The 18,510-nt window shown below is 39.0% G+C and overlaps 1 protein-coding gene across 3 annotated transcripts in view; it reads left to right on the top strand.

Annotated features, from left to right (window-relative positions):
- Positions 1–18,510, top strand: part of vps8 (VPS8 subunit of CORVET complex) — a 50,145-nt gene that overhangs the window by 25,517 nt on the left and 6,118 nt on the right. For all 3 annotated transcript variants that reach the window (XM_084561854.1, XM_084561853.1, XM_084561852.1), the window contains exons 18-40: positions 438–484; positions 594–683; positions 3,334–3,380; positions 4,222–4,444; positions 4,617–4,706; positions 7,950–8,001; positions 8,097–8,139; positions 8,295–8,367; positions 9,433–9,552; positions 9,990–10,061; positions 10,642–10,761; positions 11,318–11,374; positions 12,211–12,293; positions 12,407–12,491; positions 12,613–12,711; positions 14,897–14,986; positions 15,528–15,574; positions 15,675–15,819; positions 16,742–16,831; positions 16,924–17,109; positions 17,187–17,268; positions 17,671–17,753; positions 18,326–18,406. In XM_084561854.1, coding sequence (XP_084417980.1) covers positions 438–484; positions 594–683; positions 3,334–3,380; positions 4,222–4,444; positions 4,617–4,706; positions 7,950–8,001; positions 8,097–8,139; positions 8,295–8,367; positions 9,433–9,552; positions 9,990–10,061; positions 10,642–10,761; positions 11,318–11,374; positions 12,211–12,293; positions 12,407–12,491; positions 12,613–12,711; positions 14,897–14,986; positions 15,528–15,574; positions 15,675–15,819; positions 16,742–16,831; positions 16,924–17,109; positions 17,187–17,268; positions 17,671–17,753; positions 18,326–18,406 — 2,105 coding nt within the window. The remainder of the gene's footprint in view (positions 1–437; positions 485–593; positions 684–3,333; positions 3,381–4,221; positions 4,445–4,616; positions 4,707–7,949; positions 8,002–8,096; positions 8,140–8,294; positions 8,368–9,432; positions 9,553–9,989; positions 10,062–10,641; positions 10,762–11,317; positions 11,375–12,210; positions 12,294–12,406; positions 12,492–12,612; positions 12,712–14,896; positions 14,987–15,527; positions 15,575–15,674; positions 15,820–16,741; positions 16,832–16,923; positions 17,110–17,186; positions 17,269–17,670; positions 17,754–18,325; positions 18,407–18,510) is intronic.

Genomic DNA, 18,510 nt, shown 5'->3' with positions numbered 1-18,510 from the left:
TTACTTCTCCTGTTAGTGGTTGTAATGTTGTGGCCGATCAGTGTATGGGCTCTCCGCCCTAAATGAAAGTAATAGAAGTGCATGCTTTTTAAAGCAACCATGCAACTTTTCACACATATTTAAACTGCTTTTAACTACACTAAAGCTAAAGTTTTTCAGATTGTATTGAATAATTATTAAGCCTCTCCCTTGACAGAATCCTGTTGGACAACCAATTGGAAAAGACTGCACATTTAAGATTTGCGTGTACTCAGAAGAGCCATTTTGCACTCAGTTTACGTTTAACTTGACTGTTGTGGAGTTTCACAATTGCTATGAAAGTACATTATTTGTTGTTTATAGTTAATCCAAGATAGTTTAAATAGAAACTTGTTAATGTACAAATCAGTTGTTTAATAGATAGACAATGTAACATTAATGTGTGATGTTTGTTAAAGGCTTGTTTGGTGATCCACTGAAAAGGAAGGCCGTGGTCAGTGACAAGGTACGTGAATAAAGCCTTGCTTTCTATATTAAATCTGTCTACCCTGGACAATGTGCTTTGACAGTGCTATGCTTGTTTTTGAACTTACTATAGCACTGTCTGTGCACAGATGGTGGAGATACTTTTACAGTTTGCAGAGCATGCATTGAAGAAGTGTCCAGAACACGGCAAGATCCAAGTGATGGAACAGCATTTCCAGGTAAATTAACATGCCTACAACGTGCCAGTTTACATGGTTTAGTCTGCCACAAAGTCAGCACGATAGCAAAGTACCATCAGTTCTACTGTACAGTAGGGTAGAAGAAAAACCATTCAAATCCATATTTACTGAAAGAGCTGTATTCTGAATGCAAACACACAATTTTACATCTTATAAAGCTGACATGTGTCAGAACAGTTTAGTGGATTTGAAAATAGGTGGTTGGGGTTTGAACGTTGCCAGCATCTGCATTTGATTATATTAGACACAATGTTGGCCAAATTGTTAGAGTGGTGGAGGGTGTCACAAAGACTACTGTTGAGCCTCAGGTTCATAAGCAGTATGTCAGTCTCATAAAATATTACTAAATATCAATTTTAAATGAATAACTACATTAAACGGACCGGGTTATATATTCAAAAGCAATTGTTCAGAAATAGTAAAACTAAAACCGAGTAAACAACGTTGTGCTGTAGGTGTTGGCATGTTTATCCTCAATAGTTAGTAGTGTGTTTATGATACGGCTTGTGGTCAGTAAGCAGTTGGAACAGCTGGAAGTATATGATGAGAAAGAAGAGAGAACAATGCTGTTGCACCTCATTTACTAATAGGAAGAGCATTATCATTTTTAACCCTTTCTATTCCAAACTTCTGAAATGGTGGTATCATTGTTTTGGGGACGGAGCACAATATTCTGCTGTTCCCTAAATTATATAACCTACACATCAGTTAATAGTAGAGGAATGGAGTCCTGCTGGTGCAGTGTGTAGTCTGGCAGAGCTCAGAAAATACGCAGTAGCTTTGCCAATCAACCGTTATCCAGGTATAGCATATACCTATGCCTATATAGTATAGGTATAGTATATCTAAGTTAAAACAAACAGAACTGGACTTGTTTGAGTTCTCTCAAGACATTTCACCACTATCCAAGTGACGTTGTCAGTTGAAGCTTTGTTACCTACCCTGGCACCACTCCCGGGGACCATTTTTTAGGAGGAGTTTCAGAAGTGGGCAGAGGCAACTTTTGCTATGGTCTCAGTACAAAGGCTCGGAGGAATCAGAGCCAGGCACCATCACCATGGCAGCCTTGACTGGAGCTGGCCTCTGGCCATTGTTCTGTTTACATACACGTAAATGATATTTCAATCACACCTGTTGATACTGCACAAGACAGATGGCTTTTAACTGACTGCACACACACATGCTGTACTTTCAAAAGAGCAGTTTTCATTAGCTACATAGAAGCTTAGGCTTTCAACATAATACAGAGAGATTAACAGGAGAGACACTTTGCATGTCATATTTTCAAAATAAAAGCTCAAAGCTCCTTACAGAAGGTACCAGGATACTTTTCTGTATGCTGGACTCTCAAAATGAAAGCTCAGTTATGTTTAAGATTTGTAATAAATGTCTGTACCAGGCAAAAGGAGCTTAGGAAGAAGCTCTATAGTATCCTGAACTTTCCAAAAAGCTCAAAGTCCCTATCAGGGGCCAGCAGAAGGGATCTATGTCAGATTTTCAAAATAAAACACCCTGCTACTAGTTACTAGGGTGCGAAGTACTGCACTGGCAAAATATATGCTCACAAATGTACAAACAAACTTGCCAGGAACTCTGTAATATGTTGACTTTTCAAAGTGTATCACATTTGATGGAAACAATAGCTTTCTATTGTAAAGTATTTCTTAAAGATAAAAGCTTCTGGCTGATAACAAGACCTTATCTGCAGCCTTTGATTTAGTTATTAAATAACATATAGCAAAAGCACTGGTACTTTTAATAGTACTTAAAATCTAAATGTTTTAAACAGTAAATCACTTGTAGTGGCCCTCATCACAAATGGCACCAGGTCCCTTGTCCTCTTTCTCTATTTCCTTACTTACGTTTTGTGTCATCTTGAACTTCAGCCCTTCACACCGTTTAACATATTACACTTTAGTAGACATTTAATTGCATTCCCTGAGGTGCCTTTGTCCTCTCAAATTCTTGAGCTGATGGAGTTTAGCCACTCAAGTTTTATATATTAGCTTCCAGATTCCTTTTTAGCATTTAGTGTTTCTGCTAATTCGGGTTAGAAATCAGCATTTTCCAAGATATCAGCTTTTATCTATATTACATGCAGTATTACAGTTTACCTTCATTTGGGCAGTGTGATTTATTTGGATTTCCAGCACATTCTGTTTAGATTTGAGTTTTTTGTGCATCTGTCGGTACTGACATAAGCCTCCAAATCAACATTTAAATTGTAGAATTTATATTGAAGCAGAAAGATTGTGATGATGGTTTCAGGCCGGGTTTTTGTAAAGCGTCTTGAGACGATTTGTATTGTTATTGACGCTATATAAATAAAATTGAATTGAATTGAATTGAATGATGATGATGTTTTGTGCCTGGGTTCCTGTATGGAATCTTTTAGATACAGGTAACCTTCCATTCATTGTCCTGATAATTACTTAGTTGTGCACATGTGTGACAGTACACAGACTTAAATGCTCTGAATGCCCCACAGATGTGTGAAGTGTAGTAGTGGTATTCCAGGTTTGACATGATTAGACCAGATTTAAGTGAGCACGACCACTATCATCAGCTGACTTGAGCATTTGAAATGAATATTCCTCCTACCTCACCTATCTCTCTCTGATTTGTTCAGGATGTGGTTCCAGTCCTGGTAGATTACTGCCTGCTGCTTCAGAGGGCGTAAGTAAATATATAACAAAGCATTCAGGTGATATGAATAAAATGTAATGGAAACTTATCACCGTTTTCATTTCATTCATATCACTTGAATATACATATCACATTAAACAGTTAAAGTGATTTTTGGGAATATAATGTTGAGCTTACTAAAACTGCTAGGAATAAACTCTTTACAGAATTCACACAGTTCAGCAATGTCTTCCATGTTGAAACAGTCATCGTTTCATCATCACTGCAGTCAACTGGCCATATGGGTCACAGAGGGAGAAGAAAATGGAGCCGTGTTTCATATTATTCAAAATCTAAAACTCTATATATTGATTGAATTCAGTATACCACCCAGCTCTAGTCAACCTTTATGAAACATTCTACAAGTTATTATTTAAAACTCATCAGAGTGACACATATTAACATTTCCTGGGAACTCTAAAGGATTGGTTGACTATTGATTATAGGTAAGAATGTTGTAAAAGGGCAAAACAGAAATGAAAGTAGTTTTGTCTGCTAAACAAATCCATGACAGTTGCTCAATAAGAGGTAGTTCTTCAGAGGAGGAGGAACTGAACTGTCCTGCATGCTGATGACACAATCAAGCTGACACATGGATTTGATAGTTGATCTGCTTCTGAGAAAAGAAGTAATACAAACATCATTATTTCTGAACTGCCACTTAGATTTATCACTTTTGATAAGTTTCCCTACATCCCCCGCTTTGGTTGAGGTTGAAATAACTAAATTTTGTGTCTTTTTGTGGCTGATTGCGGTGATCTAGTGAGATAACTCTATTGCCACCATCAGGTTATCAATGCTGGGTTCTGTGTCTGTGTGCTCTCATGTACAGAGACCTGCTCTTTGACCAGATATATGCCCGACTGTGTGAAAACACGGTTGCTAAGGGTGTCTTCTTGGAGTCACTGGAGTCGTACATTATTGCCGACCGCCTTGGTCACCTCACCCCACCCATTATGAAGGACCTCCTGGCCCATTATCATGGCAGCGGTATGATGCACAGCTTGGAGAGATGCATTGTCCATCTAGATGTCACCAGCTTGGATATACAGCAGGTTTGTATATGTGTGTAGAAACAGTTCAGATCTTATTTACATGTAATCTATTTAGATTTACAAATTTAAAAAAGCTCAGTGGAAAAATATCCTTGTATTTTCTGATCCCTGAGCTACACACTTCCACTTATTTCATGTTCTCTTCTGTTTGTATGTATTTGTGTGTATACAGGTGGTTCAGTTGTGTTGGGAGAACCAGCTCTTTGATGCAATGATCTATGTATTCAACAGTGGCATGAATGACTTCATTACTCCAATGGAGGTAAATTCTCTGCTAAAATGTTGTTTTTCAATATTAATATCAATATGTAAGAATTACACACTATTACGCACCACCACCCTTTTTGGGCTAACTTGCTGAGATAAGCCATTCCACGCACGTATGTAAAGGTATATAACTTCTTACAAGAAAACCTGGAAACAAAAATGACATTGTCAGGATAATGTGGTTTAAGATGAGTATACAACAAAATTATCAGCAGCAACTCAAGTGGTGTATTAGTTCACCATAAAACACACTGCACAGCATTCTAATAAAATAGTGTAATGGCACTGAAGGCCAGTAATTTATAAATATAACTAAAAGTGCAGATTAAACCAGTAATTTATTGTTTATTCAATGTGACAATGGCTGAAGGAAAAATCGGTTTCTGAGTACCACTGAAGTATCGTGACATGACAAGGTTTTTCAGTGGGGGCAGCTGGCAGCCAGTGATCTATTCTTCAGTTTTTATTACTCTCTGCACTCATCCCCCCAAGAGTTGCACACAACCAAAGTTTTGTCGTTAGGAACCTTGGTGATGTTATTGGACAAGTGAGCTGTTTTGCAATAATGTGTGTAGAGAAAGTAGAGAACTGTACTCTGCACATAACCCTGTGGGACCCCAGTGCTGAGAGGGATCTAGGAAGAGATCTGGGAGCCAGTTGTGACTCTCTGTGAGGGATACTTTCTTCCAGGAGCAGCATGTTTGAATTAACTGACTTTGTAGAAATCTGTTTTCCCATTTGACGGTAAAGATTTGAGCTGAAGTGTAATTTTTATGTTAAAATAGCCTAATTATAATGACCACCATTGCATTAATAACAGCAATAAACACAAGTTAATATGTTGATATTGCTTCTAATGTCACAATTTTTTCTAACGCAGCTGCCAGTTGCTGATGGTTGATATCATTTAACTTTTCATACCAGCTTGCAGGGACACATAGATAGCTGTTAAGACTAGAGGCAACTCTTATTAAATCACTCTGAAGCTGTAACAGTCATAGCTATGTTGACCCCGTTCAATGGGTAAATTAACTGCTAGGCTAAATGGACACTGTCACACTGCATTGAACAGTGTATATATAAATAAATAGCATTACTGAATACCAGAAGACAAGAAGGGCATAGACAAATCGTAAAGAACAGATTAAAATGACATGAACAGAGTAAGTCATAGACTCACTTAGGAACATTTACAGCAGTCTTTTTTGTGAGTTCCCCCTGAAGTCAGCTTTAGTCCATCCGTCCAAGGGGTAGTTCCTCTTTAAAGGCCATGCAAATCCACTCCCATTGATGCTCGTCGGCCAGGGCTCTTGTGCACTCACAGTTAACGGAGTGTTGTTAGTAGGTGCACACCGCCATGCACATCTGTCTAGTCATACTTGCATATACCTTTACTCACACATTCACGTGTCCATATACACATATTTAAGTTTGTGTGTGGTAGCGTGGCTGAGCGTTCCAAGGCGCTGGATTAAGGCTCCAGTCTCTTCGGGGGCGTGGGTTCGAATCCCACCGCTGCCAAAGATTTTTCAGTGAAATCTCAAAACAGAAGATTTGATGTGTTGCAAAGGTTTGAGGTTTGACAGGCTGAGACAAGGGTACACAAACTGTTAAAGATGGAGATAAATGGCCATCTACAAACAATTTCCTTGAAGGATTAATAAAGTATTTTGATTCTGATTCTGATATGTACATACACGTACACTGGTGTGTGTTGGCCCCCTTCCTGATTTCTTATTTTTTTGCATGTTTAATTGCCCTCTAAACCTAATAGCTGGTTGGGCCACCCTTAGCAGCAACAACTGCAATCAAGCATTTGCGATAACTTGCAATGAGTCTTTTACAGCGTTGTGGAGGAGTTTTGGCTCTCATCTTTGCAGAATTGTTGTAATTCAGCCACATTGGAGGGTTTTCGAGCATGAACCACCTTTTTAAGGTCATGCCACAGCATCTCAGTAGGATTCAGGTCAGGACTTTGACTGGGCCACTCCAAAGTCTTCATTTTGTTTTTCTTCAGCCATTCAGAGGTGGACTTGCCGGTGTGTTTTGGATCAACGTCCTGCTGCAGAACCAAATTTCGCTTCAGTTTGAGGTCACGAGCAGATAGCCGCACATTCTCCGTCAGGATTTTTGGTAGATGGTTCCATTTATCACAGCAAGTCTTCCAGGTCCTGAAGCAGCAAAGTAGCCCCAGACCATCACACTACTACCACCATATTTAACTGTTGTATAATGTTCTTTTTCTGAAATGCTGTGTTACTTTATCGCCAGATGTAATGGGACACACAGCTCCCAAGAAGTTCAACTTTTCAGTCCACAGAGTATTTTCTCAAAAGTCTTGGCGATCATCAAGATGTTTTCTGGCAAAACTGAGACAAGACTTTGTTCTTTTAGCTCAGCAGCGTTTTTTGTCTTGAAACTTTGCCATCAGTCTCTTTCTTATGGTAGAGTCATGAACACTGACCTTAACTGAGGCAAGTGAGGCCTGCAGTTCTTTGGATGTTGTTGTGGGGTCTTTTGTGAGCTCTTGGATGAGTCATCACTGTGCTCTTGGGGTAATTTTGGTCGGCTGGCCACTTCTGGGAAGGTTCACCACTGTTCCATGTTTTAGCCATTTGTGGATAATGGAGTCCCAAAGCTTTAGAAATGGCTTCAGAACCTTTTCCAGACTCTTAGATATCAGTTACTTTCTTTCTCATTTGTTCCTGCATTTCTTTGGATCTCGGCATGATGTCTAGCTTTTGAGGATCTTCTGGTCTACTTCACTTTGTCAGGCAGGTCCTGTTGAACGATTTCTTGATTGAGAACATGTGTGGCAGTAATCAGGCCTGGGTGTGGCTAGAGAAATTGAACTCTGCAATAAAACACAGTTAAGTTATGTTTTAACACTGGGGGCAAACACTTTTTCACACAGGGCCATGTAGGTTTGGATCTTTTTTTTCCCCTTAATAATAAAAACCCATCGATCCCATAGATTCTTGATCAGTTCAGAGTATGGGGAGTTCGGAAGCTGAGTCAAAAGCTTGGACTAATTTTCATGTTTTCTGAGTTGTTCCTAAGCAGTTTTATGATGTGGCAGGCCACATTGTCCTGCTGGGGATGGCTGGTATCTTTGCTATGGGGTAGGGGTGCCTGGTCAGCAACAATGTTTGGGTCGACGTTACATGTCTAAATAACATTAATACCAGGACGGACCATTCATAATTTTTTGTGTGTGTACTTTGTGTTTATATTTTAGAAACTGTTTGCAGTCATTGGTCCAACACTGAAGGGTGGGAGGAGCCTGTCAGGTAAGGCTGGATACCAGATATAGTGGATGAAATACCTATTTTTAGCATCTTAATAGCATGTTTCAAAGTAACTATATCCTCTTCTTCTTGGTCAGATGAGGATGTGGTCATGGGAAACAAACTTCTGGTGTACATAAGGTAAATCACAAAGATATCAGTTGACTCTTTAGTGTATTGGACCATGCAGCTGCCGTACATTATGGCCAAACGTTTGGTCTCCACCTATAGATACATGCTACTGCACTTTTACTGTTAAAGATGAATCACATATGTAATGGCATTTGTGTATACAGCTGCTGTCTTGCAGGGAGAGCATATCCACGAGGAGACATCCCTGAAGATCTTGTGGTGCAAGTCAAGAACCAAGTATGTAGACGACAAACCCCATGGAAGAGGATGTCTGTATACTTACTTATATTGAATATATGATATGCACAAGAGTTTGGATTTGTGGTAAATGGTTAAAGCCTCAAAAGGAAAGAATGCAGGAATGTGGTGAAACCAAAGGCAGTGGTGAATTTTTCACGATCAACAACAAATGGTACAACCCCAGCAATGTCTCCATCTTGTTGCTCTCCTGCTCACCTAATCTCAACCACCTAGCGATTGACTGCTGTCCATTTGTACCTGTCCTAGGAGTTTGAAGTCATCCAGTCATCCAGTGCCATGGACTTGAATTTGTTTACAGCAGAATGACTCTAATTGGTTGTAGGACTATCAAGTTGTGTTCAGAGGTTGTTGTTTTTCCTCTGTATTGGTTGGAACACACTCCACAAAGTCTCAATGCTGTGTTACCAGATACATATTCTCATTATCATATCCAAATATACTTTTTACCAAACATCTGATATTAACAGGATGTGACTGGACTATAAGTAAATTCTGTTACTTTAGTTGTTACAAAGTTTTAACACATTTTTATACAAAGTCTTTAAAAATCCAGAAACAGGAGTTATTTATTAGGTGGTCTAAACCCTGTTGTTTTGACTCAAATTTAGTACTAGGGTCCTAACCCTGAAGAGGAACAGGAAACATACCTGCAAGTTGGGATGGTTTTCTAATTATAGGTTCTGTGAAATTTATATAATAATGAATTATGACAGACTTCTGCACTTTAGAAAACTGATGTATTTGACATGAAAGACGGTGTAAGGGTTTTGACATCTCCACGATCAAGCTGTATCTTTTCTTGTGGTACAACCCATTACATCTTTACATGAAGAGAAGCTGGTCTATAATTGGGTTGGTACTCAGTATCGTTTATACACTAAAAGTGTCTGGGGTTGTCTGTGCTGAGGCATGTGTTCAGCTATGTGCAAGAGGATGTTGATCAGGATAGTAGCACTTAGGTGTCACCTGAAGAAATGTAGCTGTATTAACTGCAAGTAAACTTACTAGTAAGCTAATGTTGTGTGTGTTTGTCTGTGTCAGGTGTTTGAGTTCCTGATCCGTCTTCATTCAGCCGACTCATCAGAGGAGGAGGAAGTTTTCCCATATATTCATACTCTGCTCCACTTTGACACCCGGGAATTTCTCAATGTCCTTGCCATGGTGAGATGTCTTCATATCGTTTCTTTATATCACATAATTGTTACCCACGAACCAGCAGAGAGGTTGTAAGGGACAGTCAAAGTACTTAAAGCCATGAATCCTAAACCCAGATCTAGGGAAAATTATGCCAGCACTGATGCCGGTTGTATGACACACATCCTTACCATACCACCCAAAGCTAATCATCTGATGTTTAACAGCCAACTGGGAAACATCAGGCCATCATGTTGTCTCACTGACATAAGAGCATAGTGGAGTTTCACAGCTTCAGCTGTGCTGTGGCAGAAACAGTTCCATATGCAGGTTTTAGGACCCAATGACTACTGAAATGACAGTTCAGTCATTTGGATACTGACCTCGGCTTGTTTTGCCAAAATAAATTCATAATCTTCATATTGTTCTCTGTAATATAACATTTGGTTCTTACTTCATTCTAGACATTTGAAGACTTTAAGAATGACAAGCAGGCCCTCGAGTACCAGCAGAGGATAGTGGACATCTTACTTAAGGTAATATCATTTGATGCTGTTGTGTTTGATGTCATATTTATTTTATTGTATTATTTGTCTCACTCATCTATTTATATGGGACAGCACATGTCCATTTACAAAAATGTTAGAACAAAAATGCCAAGTCTTATTAATACATGAGCATTGAGCATGACGAGAGGCTTGTTGATATTAGCCTTCTCTGAAAACACATGACTCCGCAAAACTATTTCCAAGACAACATTTTTCTTGGGTGTTGAACTCAGTCACAGTAATTCAGAGTAGCACTCAACAAAAATCCAGTGAACATTCTTCATGCATAATAGTGTATAGTGCATCTTTAGTAATTCAAATTTTTAAATTACACAAAATCCTAGGACTTTTAAAACCTTGCACACTTCTCACCGCATTCTGTCATTCTGACACCCAAGCAAGAGCTGCATATAAAAGCAGTGGCAGATCTGATCTCTTTTACCTTAGACAGAGAGAGACAACTCATGGGGAGAAGTTTAGCTAATTTCATAAATGGCTATTGTAGTTCTTGTGTTGTCTTCATCCTTTTCATTGGTTTGAACATTAGCATGTGTTTATTTTTACTTAGGTGATGGTGGACAACCCAGACTTTACTCCTTCCCAGGTGGGCGGGCTCTTCACCTTTTTAGCTCGCCAGATGGCCAAGCCAGACAACACACTGTTTGTGAACAGGAAGCTCTTTGATCAGGTAACCTGCACCCCAAAGATTTTATTAAAGATATTATCCTGATATGTTCACTCAAAGATGACTCACAAGATGAAGCACAGTGTATAGGCACACAAAGGCCATGAGAATATTTCAACACAAAAATATATCTTAAACTTTTTTTTTCCTTCTCTGCAATTGTTACAAACCCAGTTAAAATACTTGCTACCCAAAGAGATGTACCATATCCTTAACTTTAATTTTCCTCAACAAAAAGTAACTACACAACCAAAACAACATCTAAAATGGTTTGTTTGACCAAAAATGACAAAAGAAAGGGATGCCAGGGATATCACTTGAAGTGATCTGGTGTAGACTGATTAAGAAGCCTGGGTTTATGTACTATAGGTAGGTTTATGCCAACATAAACTTAGACAGACAGAACGAGAGGACATACGTGTTATTAAAGCAAGCTTTACGTGAATAGATACAGAAGTGATTTGAACTTTTAACTCTTTTACTCTGCAAATGTTTTTTTTTTTTTTTTTTTTGGTCTTTCTCCATTGTAAAGTGGTCTTAATTCTTACTATCTTTCCAGGTTCTGGAGTTCCTGTGTTGCCCAGATGATGACTCCAGGCACACTGAAAGACAGCAGGTTGGAGTACAAACTGAAAATTAGTGATCTTAACCATAGTAGTGTAGTCATCTGGAATAACAAGTTTGATATTTTTATTATTTTCTGCAGAAGCTCTTAAGTTTTTTTTTTCCTTAAAAAACAGGACCTTATCTGCAGCCTTCAAATGAGATGAACTAACTAAAAATGATTTAAAAATAATACCTGCAGCAGAACACTGGATTGAATCCCGTGTCCTACACATCTCTTCTCTCTTCTTCTTTTTACTGGGGTTATAGTTTTGTTAAATTTGAACTGAAGCCTTTAAAGTACACCATTACAGTTCACCCATTAGTAGAAACTCATTTTGTGTCTTGTTCTAGTTTTCAAAATGCTAGTGCATTCTACACGTGTTAAGGCATTTCATTCTGAGCTTCTGTGTTTGCCTTCCAGTTTTTATAGTGCTGTGTTTCCGTTCTCAGCTGCTTTAGTTAATGAAGCAGTTAATGATTAATATTTGTGCTTCCATGTTATTTTAAGCAAACCATTACAATATATTTCAGATTTTCTATCAATTCAGTCAAGATGTAAGCATATCAGAGTCTCAAGTCCATGGACAACCTTTTGTAGCTCTGTTATATGCCAGTGTTACAGTTCACCTTCATTTGTACAGTGACTTTCAGCAATTTCTGTTTTCAGATTTCAGCATTTTTCCGCAACATAAGTTTTCAAATTCATCCCTACTGTGGGATCTGAGCAGATCTGATCTGACTTGCTAGTGTTGCTTATTTTAAATTAAATGTTCTGAAATAGAACCTAAAAGAACAAAAAAATGGTTAAATGTCATGTGACTAGTCTTTATTGTTCCCGGTTTGTAGGTTCTGCTGGAGCTGTTGCAGGCTGGAGGTGCAGTCCAGTTTAATGAAGAAAGACTGTTGACTTTGGCGGAGAAGGCCAAGTTGTGAGTAGCTGACATAATACTGGAACCAAAGGCATTTTAATTTAATAACTGTACTTTGTTACCTTTGTTAATGAAGAATATCTGGAACCTTTTGTCCTTGTCTTTCCCTACAGCTACCAAATCTGTGAATTTCTTTATGAGAAGAAACATCTGTATGACAGAATCATTGACTGCTACCTTAACGACCCCCTCAGAAAGGTATCATGCGTTCCAGATTTATTGGAGCAAATGGTTGATAGATGTTCATTTTAATATGAGCGTTTGCAAGAGTGATGAATTGTGTCTTTTAAATGATGTGTGTGTGTTTTTGTTTATTCAGTGGGAGATCTTCAGCTACATTCACAATCTGCTTTCCATGCCTGGCTACAGCCCTGACGAGAAACAAACAGTCAAGAACAAAGCACTGCAGCTTATGCAGGTCAGTACATGTTCAGATAGACTTGTTGTGCTTACAGTGGCCAGGTCACGATGGTGGAAGCTGGCTAAACAAGGTCGGAAGAAGATTCTTCTCCTGAGCTGTGTTCTAAATTAGATATACAGTATGGTTGAATTTCATTTCATTCATTATCATTCGCTTATCTGAGGTCGGGTTGTGGTAGCAACAGGCTGAGTAAGGGATTCTAGATGTCACTCTCCCCAGCAACACAGTTCAGCTCCCAGGTCAGGCAGCTTATAATCCCTCCAGCGAGTTCTGGGTCTCCTCCCAGCAGGCTGTGCCTTGCAAACCTCCAAAGCGAGGCACCCAAGAGGCATCCCCATCAGATGCCTGAACCAACTCAGCTGGCCATTTTTGATACGAAGGAGCAGTGACTACACCTATCTCTAAGCCCAACCCCAGCCAACCTTCGAAGGAACCTTATTTCAGCTGCTTGGAACCATGATGCATCAGCTAATTAATTAAATCCACAAGGCACAACCGATGATGTACTTCCTGTGGCAGCAGAAGGAGTTCAACCTAACAAGACAGCGAAGGTGCACTTCTACATCTCTGTCATTGAGTGCATCCTCACCTCCTCCATCGCCATCTGGTACGCTGCTGCCACTAATAAGGACAAAGGCTGGCTGCCACATAGCATTTGCTCTGCTAAAACCGTGATTAGCTGCAATCTGCCAGGTTACAGGACCTGTTGGCCTCCCAGACATGCAGGAAAGATTGCAGTCAACCCTTTTCACACCTAGCAAAATTTCTTGTGAGTCAATCCCGTCTGGAGGGAGGCTGTGGTCCATTTGTTTTTTTATGCATATGTTTTCTATACCGTTTGTATGCAAGTGCAATTTTCTTCATATAGCGACATACCATTGTCACAGATAAAACTGACGTCAATAAGTGACGATGTTTCACTTTTCATGGTTGTCAGGGATTTATGCATTTTTCAGATTTCTCAAATTCACGATTGTCTCATTTCTCAGATGGCGTTATCAAGGTATAAGAAATGTATTTAAAAAAAAATATCAATTATTCCTAAAAGTATAAGTTCAAACGTATTCCTTTTATTTTACTATATTTGTTTGTTTGAATATAGTATGCATGTACTGTAAACACACCTTTTCATAATACTAATTCATATTTACTTACTTGCGTATTTAGTAATTAATCTTGGTTAATTTTTATATTAATTATTGCAACACCATAATCTTCCTATGGGGATTAATACAGTACTGTACCTGTTAGATCAATCTATTTTGCAAACAACATGTAGGAAGTGTCTGCTGTTGAGTGGGAGGAGTTCAGGAAGGTGGGTACTTTTTCAGTTCAAGTCTTTTCAGTGACTTGCAACAAATAGCAAGCTATTTTATTTCTTACAGTTTACACAACAGGCTTCTTAACCCTGTTATTCAACAGAGGTTACTTCTGGAACATGCAAATGAGCAGAAAGCAGTTTCTTTTCTATTAAATTAAACAAGACAGGACTTCTTAGAGTAGACTCAAGTAGACTGGGACACTCGCTTGAATTTAACCCACACTGTGGGTGCAGCGGACAGCTTCTGAAACATCCAGTAGCTGCAATTCAGAACGCCAGCACCGAGACTTTTCTTATTATATCAGGGATTTTCAACATGGAAGTCTGTACCCTACCCTCTCCTGTAGATTCATAGTAGCACCACATTGTAAAGGGGTGCAATACATGTTGTTTGCCTCTCTCTGTTCTCCCTGGCATTATGTGAAGCTCACTTGTTGTTCTCTCTCAAGTATACCACCACACACTAACCCGCCATAGAGTTCTCCATTGCAGGCCTGATGCCTTGACTGCACCACACACCAAAGCCAGTTTAAATGGTTCATGAAGTTTACATGGCGTTAGGGAAAACTGGACATTGTGTTATACATTTCATAATTCATTCACTGTAGTATTTTGGAATATGATGTAATTATTTGCTGATACAAACCACCTAATACTTACACAAGCGAATGAGGGGAGTACTGCCACTTTTCTTTTTATTGTTCACTTAAAACACTGGCCAGCACCACCAATAATTTTAGCAAAACACATTTTTGACTCTTTTCCTCCCAGCAGATAGGAGCAGTTTACCTGATTTGGTGATGGTGACAAAGAGTAGATTTTATGATTTTCTATGAATAAAACACAGCCATATGTTTACAGGAGCTGGTGACCCTTGACCCCAGCAAATCAGCCGACCTTGTGGTGTTTCACTTTACGGAAGAGGTGCAGCAAATCATCTCTGAGCTTCAGGTAAGGTCAACATAAATGTGATGATTCTATTGCTAAAGCACTTAAACTGATCAGGGAAAGGTGAAGGAATGTGTAACTGTAAGCTGATGAAAAGGACCAAGCTTTAAATGTATTGCAGCCACTTAAGCTTACTTTGGTTTATTTATTTATTCTCTTTTAATGGCTGTCTTGTATACACAAACTCACTATGACTGTCATTCATGTTGCTCTGCTAATTTCTTTACTTTGCATTCTTTTGAGTTCTTTAATTAATCACATACATTTTCAACCACATATACCAGTGCATTTCTAAAGATTCCCAAAAGCATGAGCTATGTGAGTGGATCTTTTTATTTTTTGGCATGCCAGAAAAAGTTTTGGGAACCACCAAGTTGTATATTCTATATCAAAACAGGCATTCTTACTGGACCGTGATAATGAGTATACTAATAGACATTATAGATTATAAAAAACTATGGATGTTATAACAGTATCACCGAAATATGAAAAAGACAATGAACAAGAATATACAAGTATACAATCTCTCTCTCTCTCTGTCTAGGATGACCAGCTACGTTTCAAATTCCTCAGCTGTCTCTTGGAGCCCCGGTACTGTCTGCATCCTTCTACCTCCCACCTGTATTTCTTGGACACTGGACCGCTGTTGCCCCGTTCTTATTTTTCCTATCCCATCTGCTCTGTTATTCAGGGAAGGCCTACAAATGGAGTTCACCCTGCCTTTGGAACGTGACCTCCATGAGCTTCTTCTGGACTTACTGTGCCGCTTTGACCGCAGCCAGCTCCTGAGCTTCCTCAAAACCTCCCAGCACTACAGACTGGAGGAGGCCATACAAGTAATATCTGTTATACTCTATTTTATACTGATACAGAATCCTCTAATGTAAACCCATGCTGGGTACTGGATTTTTAGTCATGAGCAGAAGGAATGTATTTTCCAACAATTTACAAATTGTTACAAATTAGAAAGAACAGGAACAGCACAGGAACAGGATGCTATGGTCTTTCATCAGCAGTGGAAACTTTACAGATGTTATGTATCCTATCCCGGCACAGGTGTATTTGGAAGCATTTGATCTGGGATTGTCACCTAGCACACCTAGTTACTCACTGATATAATAAAATGTTACAGATATCTCAGATCCCATGAATCATTAACTTTTGACAGTAAGATATTAACAATAATATTGGCAACACATATGTATTCTTTACAAACGGTGTGTGTATATATATGTACTGTATAAAGGATAATCTGAGAGGTTAAAGAGCAGTCCAATAAATGTTTCAAATTACCAAATAGTCGAGGCCAAAGCTCTGTACAGAGCAAGGTTTGAACCAGATTTCTCCAGGGAGGATTGAATCCGGGGCCGACAACCTGTGTGTCAGCCCATATTCCTTATTATTTACAAGCTTTGTCATTACCATTTTTGAAATGGAATATGGTGAAAAGGAACGTGAGCTCATGTGCCGATGATATATATTTAATGATGATTAGTAACTGTCTTATTTTGTTACTACCATTGGAGAAAAATAGTCTGATACATGGAGAGGATAAAGCAGTCAGCATTAGAGTTTTCTTTCTTTCTTTCCTTCTTTCCTTCTTTCTTTCTTCTATTCTCACCTGACAACCTAACTCAATTGTTAAAAGGCTGGCAGTTCCTTCTTACCTTTAAGAGGTAAACAACATGCCCACCCTCTTCACCAAGCCAGATCTCATGTGAGACTTTCTAATGTTCCACGTTTGTTTGTTTTTTCTAGATAATGAAGCACTACCACTGTAACGAGGCTACAGCGTATCTGCTTGAGAAGAAGGGTGACGTGCAAGGGGCGTTTGCTGTCTTGTTGGAGGTAGTTGAAAAACACAAGGAGTAGATTGAATAGATTGATTGATGCACTAATTGTTCTTCATTTACCTATTTTGTCTTTTATTCCCTTTGAAGACACTGAAGGAAAAACTGTGTCTCCTCACTGCTGAGAGTGACAAAGGAGTTGAAGGACAAGCTGGGACACGGGATGATGACGAGACAGACAACGAATCAACGCTGATGAGAGTAAAGGAATCGCTGAATGACATCATTGCCTTCTGCCAACGAAGCTGTCAGAACCTTGATAGCCAACAGAGAGAGGTAGGTTCAGCGTGTGTGTGTTTAGTGGAGGGAGACTGTCATCATCACAACTCATTTATGGCTTCCTTGTGTCACAGGTTTTATGGTTTCCACTTTTGGACACCATGATGGCTTCTCAGAAACAAGTGAAGGGGCTTAATGCCAAACATACCTCTGAGGGTAAACACAGACACACACACAGACACACACAGACAGTTGTTTGTATCATTACACATGAAGTCCCTTGTTTTTTTGCTCAAATGTGGACCTTAATCCTCCATCTTTTTTACGTTGGTCTTTGCTGGACTCCTTGGAATGCAAAATATGGTTGTTTATCTCTCTGGAGCAAAAGCCTCTCTACCCACATATTTTGAAAGTAGCTATTTTTCATTTTTCATACATATTAAATAAAAATCAGTTTTGAATGACTAGTCTTCACTTAATGGAATGCAACTTATTTAAAAAAGTCTTGAGCCTTAGTGGGGAAATTATCTTTTTTTTCTGCCATGACAAGGATTTGTTCTGTTGAGAATGGTGATATTGTATATGTATATATATTAATGATGTTTGTGAATGTCTTAGTGCTAAAGCAGCTGACAATGAAGGTTCTCAACTGTATGAGCAGCTTTATTTCTCTACCTGCCATCATTCAACAAATACTGCAGGTGTGTATGTTTGGTTTTCTCCGCTCTTTTATCTTCTTGGTTATAATGCTCTCCTAGATAGGAAACCAGCTTAAACTTCCCCACGCATACATTTTTTGTTTTGGGAAGTTGGTCAGAAGACGCTTCATTAGAAACTGATTATGCCCCTAGCTGTGTAATATTGTGTCAAGATTTAAAACTAGCCAGAATATGTATCCAGTGTCTGCAGCAGTTTCGTTACCTATCCACAAGCATCTTATTTGCTCCAGTCACTGTTTTATTAAAGCTAAATTAAGTGGTTTTCCCTGTGTTGCTATGGTGTTTATGGCCATTACTTTTATGCTCTCCTACAAAGACAGACTTGGTAAAAAAACAAAACAAAGAAAACTGTAAATCTGTGTTTCCTTATAAATTCTGAACTGCTCTGATTTTCCAAACAAAAGCCTTAAGCCTTCAAGTTTGAAACAAGGATATACATTTCAGACAGAAGGACTACGAAATGTCTGAATTGATATTTATTATTTCAGTTTATACCTTGCACAGTATGCTGTACTCATGACATGTGATCCTATCTGCACTCTTGTGTCTGTCAGGACCCGGTCTATGGGAAAGGAAAGCTGTCAGAGGTTCAGTGCCTCATCCTGGGTATGCTGGACACGTTTAACTATGAACAGGTAAAGCAGCATGAGATATGCTACACATGTTCACATGTTGTCATGTTTGAAAGAACTGGCTCTGGAGGCAAAACTCAGAGTCACCAATGCTGAAATACAGTATA

This window comes from Chelon labrosus, assembly GCF_963514085.1.
Source record: "Chelon labrosus genome assembly, chromosome: 15".
Taxonomy (NCBI): domain Eukaryota; kingdom Metazoa; phylum Chordata; class Actinopteri; order Mugiliformes; family Mugilidae; genus Chelon; species Chelon labrosus.
This window is presented reverse-complemented; position numbering and strand designations above follow the sequence as displayed.